General features: G+C 39.8%; 1 protein-coding gene across 1 annotated transcript; it reads left to right on the top strand.

The window, feature by feature from the left end:
* The first annotated feature begins 7,696 nt into the window (after positions 1 to 7,696).
* Positions 7,697 to 8,197, top strand: LOC147516353 (uncharacterized). Its single transcript, XM_086593221.1, has one exon. It carries the CDS (start codon positions 7,697 to 7,699, stop codon positions 8,195 to 8,197), a length of 501 nt encoding a protein of 166 aa, XP_086449347.1.
* The last annotated feature ends 5,779 nt before the right edge of the window (positions 8,198 to 13,976 follow it).

The raw sequence follows: 13,976 nt of genomic DNA on the forward strand, positions 1-13,976 counted from the left end.
TTCCCCACCTGCTCTGCCATGTTTTCTTTTTGCTAAAAAATGCGCTGATTTCGCTCTTGCCACACTTTGTAAATGAAGCCAGTAAACAATAACCGAACTGCATCTTGCTTATAGCCTTTTCCCTTTGCCACTTGTAACACCCATGCAATTTCTAGTTGCCATGAAGCAGCTCTCGGCCTTTGGTAACTTGCAAACTTGAGCACATATTGCCATATAAACTGTGAGTACGTACAATCAAAGAAAAGATGTATCACTGTCTCTCTTGCCCTCCCACAAATAACACAAGTATTGTCTTGTACTGTATTCCACTCCTTCAACTTGACTAAAGTCTTTAGTCCTTAACTCAGTGATAGCCAAGCTAGAAACGAGTGTCTCGGAATTTTGTTGGGAAACTAGATGATGTTATGCCATGTAATCGGTCTTTTTGTCTCTCTTACACTCTCATACGTGTCTTTGAGTGTGTACTCCCCTTTTTGTGATCCATTCCAAATGGCTCTGTCCTCACCTCTGCCAACCTTAACCTCTTCTTCCATTTCAGTGATAATGTCTGGCATGTGTACTCGAATGTGCCATGGTGTATTCCAGTGCCCATTTTCAATCAAGTTTGCAACTGATGAGTTCAGATTGCAGGTTGAGTCATATAGAAGAGAAAGAGGGAAATGCTTTTTCAATATTCCTATCGGATGCCATGGATCCAACCAAAACTTGGTACCCCTTCCATCTTCGATCTGGTGTTGTGCAATGTGTTTCGCATCCTTCCTGTTCTTCAAGATGTTGCGCCGTACCCATGAATAGTCATTGGGTATCGCTAGCTACCAGAAGTTTCTACCCTTAATCAAGTTCAGTTGAATCCATTTTACCCATAACGTCTCCTTCCCGCTCAGTAGATTCCAAATATGCTTTAGATTTGTTGCCATATTGGAGGTGCTAAGGTTCCGAATCCCGAGACCACCTTCTTTATAAGGGAAATACAGTATTTCCCAACTAATTAGTGCATGGGATGTAGCACATTCTGGCCCCGACCACAAGAAATTTATGCACATTTGATTTATGGTATCAATTGTTTGCTGTGGCAACACAAAAGAGGACGTCCAGTAGATGCTCATGTTATTTAGTGCGCGTCCTTTCCATGCTTGTATCTTTGTCCTTACCTTTTCTATCAAGGCCCCACAATCAGTATTCTTTAATCTTGTCGTTATCAAAGGTAATCCCATATATCTCATCGGCAACTCTCCTCTTTGGAACTGAATAATACTCTCGAGTTGTGTACACCTTGTTGCATCCATTCCCGAGTAAAACATATTGCTTTTTCTGTAAGTTAACTTGCAATCTCGAGCACTTTTTCAGCTTACTCAGAGTTTCCTGCAGAGCTCGTACTGTTTCCAGGTCTCCATTCATGAATGCAATTAAATCATCTGCGAATGATAAATGAGTGATGAGTGGGTTCCTGCATTTATAATGAAGCCTATATTCTCCTTCCTCTACTTTTTGTCTAAGCATTTGAGTGAAGAACTCCATGACCAGAACAAATAAATATGGTGACATTGGGTCCCCTTGCATAATTCCTCTATTTCCCTTGAAATACCCGAAAGGTTTTCCATTTATAATAATGCTGTATCTCGGGGTTTCTATTCATTTCTGAATCCACTGTACAAACTGTTAGGGAACTCCTATCCTCGTTAAAGCAAAAGTAATAGCCTCCCATCTTACAGTATCGTAAGCCTTCCTTAGATCAATTTTTGCTGCACATCGAGGTGGGCCATTATTCCTGTGGTAATTGTGTAGCAGCTTATGCGAAAGTAAGATATTATCATGAATACTTCTGCCATAAATGAATGCAGACTGATTGAGAGATATCACCTGAGCCATGAAAACTTTCATTCTGCGTGTCATGATCTTTGTAATGCATTTGTATATCACATTGCAACATGCAATAGGCCTGTAATCACCCAATGAGCCAGGCTTTGGTATCTTCGGAATCAAGGTAATACATGTTGTATTCACCTCCTGCAGCATCATGCCTGACCTGAAAAAATTCTTCACAGCTTTAACAAACTCATCGCCTATAATCCTCCACGTAGCCTTGAAAAATAATGAAGAGAACCCATCACTCCCTTGTGCTTTGTCACTGTCTATACCTGATAAACATTCAATAATTTCATCTCTAGTGACCTCTTTTATCAGCTCCTCTTGAGTATTTTGATCCAACTATTCTACCTGAATTTCCTCTAGCATACTGAAGTCCATTTCTTCCATCTGATCCTATTTCACTTCTTTCTGCCATAGCCTTGTTTTTGTTGTCTCCTTGTTTTAATGATAGCAGTTTCTTCTTTGAGCTCGCACCAGAATTCCTTACTCCTGAATTGCCCTTTGGTTTTCTGAGTTTCCTTTTCCCCATCTACTTGGGCTTTTTCGCTGGCAATACTACCCTCAGTGATGCTTCCCTTTTGTTCAATCCCTTTCTGCCCCCCCTGAGTCTCTCTCATGGTCTTCCTCTTTATTCTCATCTCCACCAGCACTCTGTTCCTCTCTTATGGCAATTTCAAAGGAAACCGAGGAATTAGGCTTCTTATGGCTATTTCAAAGGAAACCGAGGAATTAGGCAGGGATTGGAAATAGCCATAAGAAGCCTAATTCCTTGGTTTCCTTTGAAATAGCCATAAGAAGATCCATTGATCATAATAGAGTAAGATGCTGTTTCCACACAAGCTTTTACCCATGTCATAAATCTTTCTAGCATGCCCACTCTTCTCATAGCAAATTCTACAGCCTCCCATCTCACAGAGTCATAGGCTTTTCTCAAATCAACTTTAGCAGCACATCTAGGTGGGTGAGCATCTCGGTGGTAATTGTGCATTAGCTCACGAGACAACAATATGTTATCTTGTATACTTCTACCAGCTATGAACATAGACTGGTTTGAATTGATTATCTTCGTCATCAACTCCTTCATCCTTCTTGTCATGATCTTTGTTATGCACTTTTACATTACGCCACAATAGGCTATAGGCCTATAATTATTGAGGGATATAGGGATTTGTACTTTAGGAATCAGTGTAATACACGTTGAGTTTACCTCACTAAGTAGTTGGTTTGAGTGGAAAAAATTCTTTATAGCCCTTATGAAATCATCCCCAACTATTCTCCATGTTTACTTTCAAGTTTATGAATGATGATGAGAGGATGGCAACACTAGATGCGGGTTCATTTCACATAGCCAGCAAATTGTTTGTTGTTAGGGCGTGGAAGCTTTTTGTGGAGGCAGAAACACGAGAACTAAAAACAATTCCTAAATGGGTTGTGATTAAAGGCTTGTCGATAGAAATGTGGAACAAGCAAGGCTTTAGCCAAGTCGGGAGTGCTATTGGAGTACCAATGTTCATTGATCGGTTAACACAAAACATGACATAAACTTCCTATGCAAGATTATGCGTGGAAATTAACACAAGCTGCAAGTACCCAGCTGACATACTTGTGATCTTGGATCAAAGAAGAGTGTATAAAGTATCTTTCGAATATAATTGGAAGCCAATGAAGTGTACAAGCTATGGGGTGTTTGGACACTCTGACCAAAACTGGCCTAAGAAGATCAAGGGGGAGAAAAACAGTGCTAATCAAGTTTGGCTACAGAAACCTGATGCCAAAGAAGGTGAGGTGGAGTCAAAAGGTGAGACAAAAGAAGAACAAAAACTTAAAGGCAAGATGGCAGCGGATAATGAAGTTTAAGAAATTCATGATGTTGAGAATGAATGGATGACACTGAGCAAAAAACATAGATGCAAAAGCCGCATGATACAAGGAGAAGGCTGCTTAAGAGCATCTGAAACAAGAGAGGAACAGAGTGCTGGTGGAGAAGAGAATAAAGAGGAAGACCATGAGAGAGACTCAGGGGGGCAGAAAGGGATTGAACAGAAGGGAAGCATCACTAAGGGTAGTATTGCTAGCGAAAAAGCCCAAGTAGATGGTGAAGAAATTTTTCAGGTCAGGCATGATGCTGCAGGAGGTGAATACAACATGTATTATCTTGATTCTGAAGATACCAAAGCCTAGCTCATTGGGTGATTACAGGCTTATTGCATGTTGCAATGTGATATACAAATGCATTACAAAGATCATGACACGCAGAATGAAAGTTTTCATGGCTCAGGTGATATCTCTCAATCAGTTTGCATTCATTTATGGCAGAAGTATTCATGATAATATCTTACTTTCGCATGAGCTGCTACACAATTACCACAGGAATAATGGCTCACCTCGATGTGCAGCAAAAATTGATCTAAGGAAGGCTTATGATACTGTAAGATGGGAGGCTATTACTTTTGCTTTAACGAGGACTGGAGTTCCCTAACAGTTTGTATAGTGGATTCAGAAATGCATATAAACCCCAAGATACATCATTATGATAAATGGAACACCTTTCGGGTATTTCAAGGGAAAGAGAGGAATCAGGCAAGGGGACCCAATGTCACCATATTTATTTGTTCTGGTCATGGAGTTCTTCACTCAAATGCTTAGACGGAAAGTGGAGGAAGGAGAATATAGGCTTCATTATAAATGCAGGAATCCACTCATCACTCATTTATCATTCACAGATGATTTAATTGCTTTCATGAATTGAGACCTAGAAGTGGCTGTGGCAGAGGAGGGATTCCATAGACAGAAGTTGAGGGATCAAGTCATAACAGTGGGGGACAACAACACAAATTATTTTTTCAAGTCTGTTCAAGCAAGGAGAAATACGAACAAAATTACTTGCCTTACTAATGATGAAGGTACAATCTTGGAGGACATCAATGAGATTGGTGAGCAGTGTGTGGAGTTCTATAAGGCGACATACAATCCGAAGCGTATGGAGGAGGTTAATTTCTCTATGTTTGAAAATATGATACCAAAGCAACACATTGAGGCAAATATTTTGCGAAGAGTTGCAAAGGAATGTATCCAGAGATGAGATTACTGAGGCAATATCAAGTATTGGTAGTGATAAAGTGCCGGGAAGTGATAGGTTCTCTTCTATGTTCTTTAAAGGTACATGGAGAGTTATATCTGCTGATTTCATATTAGCCGTCCAAAACTACTTCAAATCAGGTATGATGTTAAGAGAAGTCAACTCTACATGCATAACCCTTATTCCTAAAGTACACAACCCTTCATCTTTAACTGATTATAGACCTATATCATGTTGTGGAGTGATGTACAAATGTATTAGTAAGATTTTGACTAACATAATGAAGAGTTTCATTCATCTGGTGGTGGCACCAAATCAGTTGGCATTTATTACAGGCAGAGCCATCCAAGATAACATCCTTTTATCCCATGAGCTGCTACACAATTATCACAGGGATACGACACCGCCAAGATGTGCGGCCAAGATAGACCTTAAGAAGGCATATGATTCAATCAGATGGGAGGTAGTGGAATTTGCGATGCAGAGAATAGGCCTCCCAAGAAAGTTTATACAGTGGGTTAAAGTGTGTGTGGAGACACCTTCATACTCTATTATGCTAAATGGTACACCTTATGGGTATTTCAAATGAAGAAGAGGGATAAGGCAGGGTAATCCCATGTCACCATACCTTTTCGTGCTAGTAATGGATCTGTTCTCTTTTTTTTTTTTTTTTAATTGGGAAGTAGGGTTTTTGAGAGGTCCCTTACCCCTATATTATTCATAATAATAATAAAAAATAATGTGGAACCTAATTCCAGTTACATTCTCTCACATATTCCTTCCCTGCAGCATCCTCAAAAATAATTTTTTTTTACATCCTCTGCAAAGGTACTAGGAATCAACTCAATACAACTAACTGCAAGTATATTACTAGCTAATACATCTGCTAGTCTATTGGACTCTCTAAACACATGTACAATAGCAAAATACTCAAAATAAGGTTCCAATTTTCTGATATTTGCCATCAAAAAATGCGTTTCCCATGGGTAGGCCTTTTTTTGAATAAAGCCCACCACACTTTGCGAGTCTGTTTGTGCCTTGATTCTTCGGATATTATGGGCCTTTGCTAGTCTGAGCCCTTGTTCTAAGCCTTGCAACTCAATAAGATCAATATTGTTGTAGTCAGACTTCCCATTCGCAGCAGCTATCACTGACCCAGCCTCATCTCTAATGCATAGTGTAAGAGAAGGAAGATACAAGCTCCATCAAAATGTCAAGAACTTATCATAACTCATCTGGCTTTTGCGGATGATTTGATTGCTTTCACCTATGGAGATATTGATGCAGGAAAGTGTCTGAAAGAGAATATTGATACTCTTACAAAATGTTCTAGATTGGAAGTCAATGTGAACAAGAGTCAAGTTTTCTTTGCAGGGGTGGACCAAAGTAGTTGTGAGGCTATCCAGCAGATTCTCTCTTTCTCTGCAAGTGAGCTTCCTGTTAAATATCTGGGCATGTCGCTTATCACAACAAGGTTAACTTCAAACCGGTGATTGCACGCCTTTGATTACAAAAAAGTTACTAACAGAATTCAGAGTTGGAAAGGGAAGTTCCTATCTTATGCAGGAACAGTGCAACTAATAAAGTCAGTTTTGAATAGCTTAAGTGTATACTGGTTCTCGTGTTTTATTGTACCACAGAGAATTATTGATGAGATCAATAAGCTATGCCGGAATTTCTTATGGAATGGGCCAGATTGTGCAATGTCAAATGCTTTCATCAGTTGGGAGAGTATCTATTATCCATATGATGAAGGAGGGCTGGGAGTGAGGGATCTTTCAAGAATGAATCATGTATCGAATATGAGGCATTTATGGAATATCATAAATAAGAATGAAACACTGTGGATTCAATGGGTATATAAGAATCTGATAAAGGAGAAGAATTTCTGGAGCATGAATATAGCAAATGACTGTTCATGGAGCTGGCGAAATATTATGAAGGAGAGGGATGAAGCAAAACATATTGCACTGCATCAAATTGGAGATGGAGAGAATACATCATTTTGGTTAGACCCATGGCATCCTGATGGGATTATGAAGGAGAGGTTCCCACAAGCACTTAGATATGACTCGACCTGTAACCTAGGCAGCAAGCTAGTGGTGTTCATAGAGAATGGAAAGTGGTATATACCTAACCACATTAGGGTACAAGCAACTGATATCTTTGATAGAATGGAGGAGGAGGTAAGCATTATCAGTGGGGAAGACAAGATTGTGTCAAATAGAGGTTGGTTTACATTAAAAGATACGTATCATAGTATAAGGGATACAAAGCAGATAGTAGCATGGCACTCTCTTGTCTGGTTTACAAACAGAATCCCCAAGCACTCATTCATAACTTGGATGGTGCTGCAGACGAATCTGAAGACTTTGCGAAGAATGAAAGATAGGAAAGTCATGACAGATGATACGTGCATTTTTTGATGGCTGGAAGTCGAGACAGAGGAACACTTGTTCTTTAATTGCTTGTTTGCACAAGAGGTGTGGAGCAAACTGTTGAGAGCTTGTGGGTATTCAAGGAATAGATCGATAAATTGGCAGGAAGAAGTTAAATGGGTAACGAGCACAACAGCTGGAAATGGCTGCAAGCAAGATGCTCTCAGACTAGTGTTTAATGGGTTTTGTTATTGGATTTGGAGGGAGCAAAATCAGAGGATTTTTTTAACAGAGAAGCAAAGTGGGTGAGGGCATCGTATTCAATGTGATCAGCGATGTTAAAACAAAGTTAAACTCTATGAATGTGAAGATGGAGGATGGGCCAGAGAGGGAGAGGTTTGCAGATTTGTGGAACTTGGAAGTTGCGAGAGTAAAGAAGAACAAGAGCTTCTGTAGATGGGAAAAGGCACCTGAAGGAGTGCAAAACTTGAATTCAGATGGTACTATGCAGGGGAATCAAGGAGCGTGGGCAGTTGTAATTAGAGATGACAGAGGGAGAGTCATGGCAGCAACTAAAGGGAAATCGGAATATCACAATATCGCCTTGGTCGAGTTACAGGGCGTGGAACAGGGAATGAAGCTAGTACTTGCGCAGAATGTTACGAAGCTGCGAGCACAAACAGACTCCCAAAATGCGCTAGCATGCATACAAAAAGCTGTCTTCCCATGGGAGGCCAACAAGATGATGAGGAGCATTAGAAGAATGGAGGCAGAGTTCGAGGAATTTACTATTGTCCACATTTTCAGAGAAGCAAACAAGCTAGCGAATTCTTTAGCTAGTATTATACCTGATGAGGCATATGTACTGTAGACATTTGTATACACTCTCTTTCACATGATGTAATAAAAAATATAGGTAATGATGTTAGAGGAAGAGAGTATGAGAGATTGTAATCATGTACATAAGCTTTTATTATCAATAAAGGGGTAGGTGGCCCCGTTAACAACAAAAAAAAAAAAAAAAAAAAAACCTGGAAATAGTACGAGCTCTGAAGGAAACTCTGAGTAAACTGAAAAAGTGCTCGGGATTGCAAGTTAACTTATAGAAAAGCAATATGTTTTACTCGGGAATGGATGCAACAAAGTGTACACGAGTCGAGAGTATTATTCAGTTCCAAACAGGAGAGTTGCCGGTGAGATATATGGGATTACCTTTGATAATGACAAGATTATAAAGAATATTGATTGTGGGGCCTTGATAGAAAAGGTAAGGACAAAGATACAAGCATGAAAAGGACGCGCACAGTCGTATGCGGGGAGACTTCAGTTGTTAAAGGCAGTACTAAATAACATGAGCATCTACTGGACGTCCTCTTTTGTGTTGCCACAACAAACAATCGATACCATAAATCAAATGTGCAGAAATTTCTTGTGGTCGGGGCCGGAATGTGCTACATCCCATGCACTAATTAGTTGGGAAAGACTGTGTTTCCCTTATGAAGACGGTCTCGAGATTCGGAACCTCAGCACCTCCAATATGGTAGCAAATCTAAAGCATATTTGGAATCTACTGAGTGGGAAGGAGATGCTATGGGTAAAATGGATTCAACTGAACTTGATTAAGGGCAGAAACTTCTAGTAGCTAGCGATACCCAATGACTGTTCATGGGTATGGCGCAACATCTTGAAGAACAGGAAGGATGCGAAACACATTGCACAACACCAGATCGGAGACGGAAGGGGTACCAAGTTTTGGTTGGATCCATGGCATCCGATGGGCATATTGAAAGAGCATTTCCCTCTATCTCTTCTATATGACTCAACCTGTAATCTGAACTCATCAATTGCAAACTTGATTGAAAATGGGCGCTGGAATACACCATGGCACATTCGAGTACAGATGCCAGACATTATCACCGAAATGGAAGAAGAGGTTAAGGTGGGCAGAGGTGAGGACAGAGCTATCTGGAATGCATCACAAAAAGGGGAGTACACACTCAAAGAAACGTATGAGAGTGTAAGAGAGACAAAAAGACCGATTACATGGTATAACATCATCTGGTTTCCCAATAGAATTCCGAGACACTCGTTTGTAGCTTGGCTATCACTGAGTGAAGGACTAAAGACTTTAGTCAAGTTGAAGGAGTGGAATATAGTACAAGACGATACTTGTGTTATTTGTGGGAGGGGAAGAGAGACAGTGATATATCTTTTCTTTGATTGTACGTACTCACAGTTTATATGGCAATATGTGCTCAAGTTTGCCGGTTACCAAAGGCCGAGAGCTACTTCATGGCAACTAGAAATTGCATGGGTGTTACAAGTGGCAAAGGGTGTTACAAGTGGCAGGGCTATAAGCAAGATGCAGTTCGGTTATTGTTTACTGGCTTCATTTACAAAGTGTGGCAAGAGCGAAATCAGCGCATTTTTCAGCAAAAATAAAACATGGCAGAGCAGGTGGGGAAAGAGATCATACGGGATGCAAGGACCAAGCTACAGTCACTCAAACCTGAAATGGAGGAGGGGCCTGAAAGAAGCAGTTTCATGGAGAGATGGGACATTAATGTGAGAATGAAGCATAAAGATGTGAAGCATTGTAGCTGGGAGAGAGCTGGAGTAGTCATATACAGTTTGAATACGGATGGCACACTCCAAGGGACTCAAGGAGGATGGGCAGCAGCAATTCGGGATGTGAATGGGGATGTTGTTGCAGCAGCACCTGGCAAAGCAGACTATGATTCAATAGAATTGATTGAATTGCAATGGCTTGAACAAGGGCTGAGACTAGGATTGCGAAAAGGATTCCAAAGAGTGAGGGCACAAACAGACTCGACTTGTGTAACAGCTTACGTGAAGAACAAAGGTCAGCACCCATGGCGGGCACATCACATAATGAAAGAGATACATAACATGATAGAACTGCTAGAAGAATTTTCCATTACGCATGTATTTAGAGAAACAAATAAACTAGTAGATATACTAGCATCTACCATACCTACTGTTAGTTATATAGAATTCGACATTAGCACTTTTTCAGAATATGTAAAAAAGATTATATATGATGATGTCAGGGGAAAAGAATATGTTAGAATGTAACCAAACTATGATTTTATTATGAATAAAATAGGGGTAAGGGACCTCTCAAAAACCCTGCTTGCCGTTAAAAAAAAAATGATGCAACACTGAAAACTATGCCCATCTGGGTAGTAATGAAAAAATACCTAATGGAATTATGGGATGAAGAGGGATTTAGTCAGGTAGGTAGTGCTATCGGGAATCCAATATTCACTGACAAGTCTACTGAAGATCGGAAAAGAACAAGTTTTGCGAGGGTTTGTATTGAGATCAAGGCAAATTGTGTTTACCCAAAGGATTACCTGTAGTGATTGATAGAAAGAGGGCAATAAAGATTGACTTCGAGTATAACTGGAAACCTCCTTGCTGTACCCACTGCAAGATCTTTGGGCATACACTAAGCACTTGTGAGAAGGTAGAAAAAGGAAAATGGAAACCTCAAGTCAAAACTGAAGTGTGGATCAAAATAGAGAAAGTTGAGGCAGTAGCGAGAGGGAAACAAGAACAACAACCTGCAGTGCAAGAACTGGATGTGCAAGAGGTGCACAATGTGGAAGAGGAAGGGGAATGGAAAGTTCCAAATAAAAAACACAGTTGCAAAGACAAAAATGCGAGTGCTGAAGTTTCTGCCTGTAGGAACTATTATTTCAGAACGAATATTTCTACAAACCGCGAGAACCCACGCGCAGCGGAATCAATGGGGTTCTCACAATTTTGAATAGAAAACATACCTTTGAATCCGATTTAGATAACTCTGAGAATCCAAGCTTTATCAAATCCGAAATCAACCCCTTGATCTTCTGTTGTATTCATTTAGAACAGATTGGACGTTGTGTGGGCAACGATCTACCAATCCCCTTCTTTCTCACAAAGCTAGATCCAATTTTGGATCTATCTTTCCTTGCTTCTTTTTCTAATCCAGTGAATAGTTAATTTCGGCCAGAGAGAAAGAGTATTCTTTTATAGGCTACAATAGGGACCATGAGGAGAAATTAGGGTTGGGCCTCCTGACGGGCTTGGGCTTCCCATGTTCGCCCAGAACATACAGCCCAAGTCCGTCAACAAATGACTTATTCCACTAAAGGTCATTGTTGCACTACTGCCCTAATCCCAAATTACGTGTCAGCGTTTATGGGCTCCATATTATATGCTCGTTGATCTCCCCGTGTTTAAGATATCGAATATCCGTTGATTAAGTCAAGTTACTGACAACTACATTAAGCAACTTTTTATGTCCTTGAGTAGTACCACTCAACCTCATTGTCATGTCGGAATAAATCCACCTGCAGGATTTACATGACAATCTTTTTGAGCTCCTCAAGGGGACATCATCAACCCGACTTCTTGCGGGACACGGATTCCTTCTATAATCAATAGCACACCTTACATATAATGTCATTACCCAATCCATCGAGTTTGTTGATTTACAAATGAATCTCACTCATTGATGATTTAAAGTAATGTACAATGCACGTAAGTGCCCGTTATTATATCCGGATTAGGAAGAGAAACATCCATAATAATAGAGGCGTTTGTTCTTTTATATAGTCAGTATAAGGAGAAACACCCTCACTTGGTCCTGTTCAATACACACAATGTGTACTAGTGTAATCCTATAGTCAAGATAGACTAATACCAGATTATACTACAACCGTACTAATGGTTTGTCCAAATCCATCTAGGTTGTAAACGATTACTTATACTTTATAAGGTACTGATGATATGATCTTCTGTGTGTTTACACCATATCATCTACAACATAAATTATTAGACACATGCATATAACTAATAACATATATAATATGCATAAAATTTGCCCATATGATTCTCATTCAAAAAATAAAGAATTAGAGTTAATACAAAAGTAATACTTTTAGTATATAACCCTATCACTGCCATCAAAGGAACAGAGTCAAACAATGAGTTTGACAGAAGAGAGACGCTAACATGAAATAAAATGAGTGGGAAGGAAGAAAATGAAAAGAGGGCTAAGGAGGGAAATACGACAGCAGAATTCAAGGCTACTGGAAAGAATGTGGATTGAGAGATAAATGATATGCTATAACAGATATGGGTATGAAACTAGGAACATCAAAAGAGGAGAATCGATTTATCTCCCTAATCACGCTAAACTCCTCTCAATGATGATAAGTCTGGGTTGCTGGAACGTGAGTGGGTTTAACATGGGATTCAAGCACTATGAAGTAAGAGAGCTGATTCGGAAGTATGACCTAGGAATTATGGGGCTGCTGGAAACACGAGTGATAGAAGTAAATATGGGGGGAGTTCTAAATAAAATTTGTAGTGGATGGGAATGTGAACATAACTCCAGTGAAGATGAGTTGGGCAGAATATGGCTGGTATGGAATACTCAGATGTGTACAATGCAACTGATAGTCAAGGACAGACAAAGCATTACAATGGAGGGTACTCTAAACAATGGTAAGAAAATTTTAATTACTGTTATTTATGTCTCCAATGATAGGAATGAAAGAAGAGTTATGTGGAATAATCTTGTCAATATCTCTGCTACGACGTTACCATGGATAGCATTGGGAGATTTCAATTCAGTTCTTAATGCACAAGAAATAGTTGGTGGTACTGTTACAAGGACTGAACATTTTCAAGATTTGCTAGATTGTGTAACAATGGCTGGATTGGTGGACCTGAGATTTAAAGAGCACAAATTTTCGTGGAATAACAAGCAGCGCATAAGAATATGGACAAAAACTGGATAGAGTTCTAGTTAATGGGGAATGGATTAGTGAGTTTGAGGATACTGAGGTAGAGTTCTTAAACCCAGGGGCCACGTCAGACCATTCATCAATGGTGATGTATCCATGCACAAAAAGAAACCAGAAGAAGAAAACCTTCCGCTTGTTCAACTTTTGGGGTAGAGGAGGAGGGGTTTAAGGAAATTGTTGGAAATGCATGGGCAATGGAGGTAGTGGGAAATCCGATGTACATGTTTATGAGAAGATTGAAACAAGTTAAGGCAGATCTGATTGCGTGGAACAGAGAACGAGTGGGTAAAGTGCAAACTAGGGTTGGTGATACAAAGAAGGCTATAGATAAGGTTCAAACTGAGCTACAAAGTGATCCAACAAACCAAGAGCTAAGCATTAAGGAGAGAAGAGCAATTGGATGAGAAAGCGGCCATCTCTGAAGAGCACTACACAAGAAAAAGTCAAGAGACAAAGATGTCATTTTGGGTGATTGTAATACCGAATACTTCTTTAAGTTTATTAAGGCTAGAAGAAACACAAATAGAATAACTTGCTTGAAAGATGGGAGTGGAAATGTCATAGAAGATTTAAATGACATAGGGGAGGAGTGTGTCCAGTATTATAAGCTACTATTGAGCCCTATTTTACCAGAAGTAAGTTTTGCTGATTTTGCATCTACACATCCTAGAGAAAGGTTAACACAAGAAGAACAAGGCCAGATGCAAGAGAATGTGACCAAAGATGAGATTATTGAAGCATTGACAGACATAGATAATGATAAAGCTCCAGGAATAGATGATTTCAGTTCATTGTTCTTTAAGACATGTTGGAGAATTGTGGGAGATGACT

Source organism: Coptis chinensis, chromosome 2 (assembly GCF_015680905.1).
Source record: "Coptis chinensis isolate HL-2020 chromosome 2, ASM1568090v1, whole genome shotgun sequence".
Taxonomy (NCBI): Eukaryota; Viridiplantae; Streptophyta; class Magnoliopsida; order Ranunculales; family Ranunculaceae; genus Coptis; species Coptis chinensis.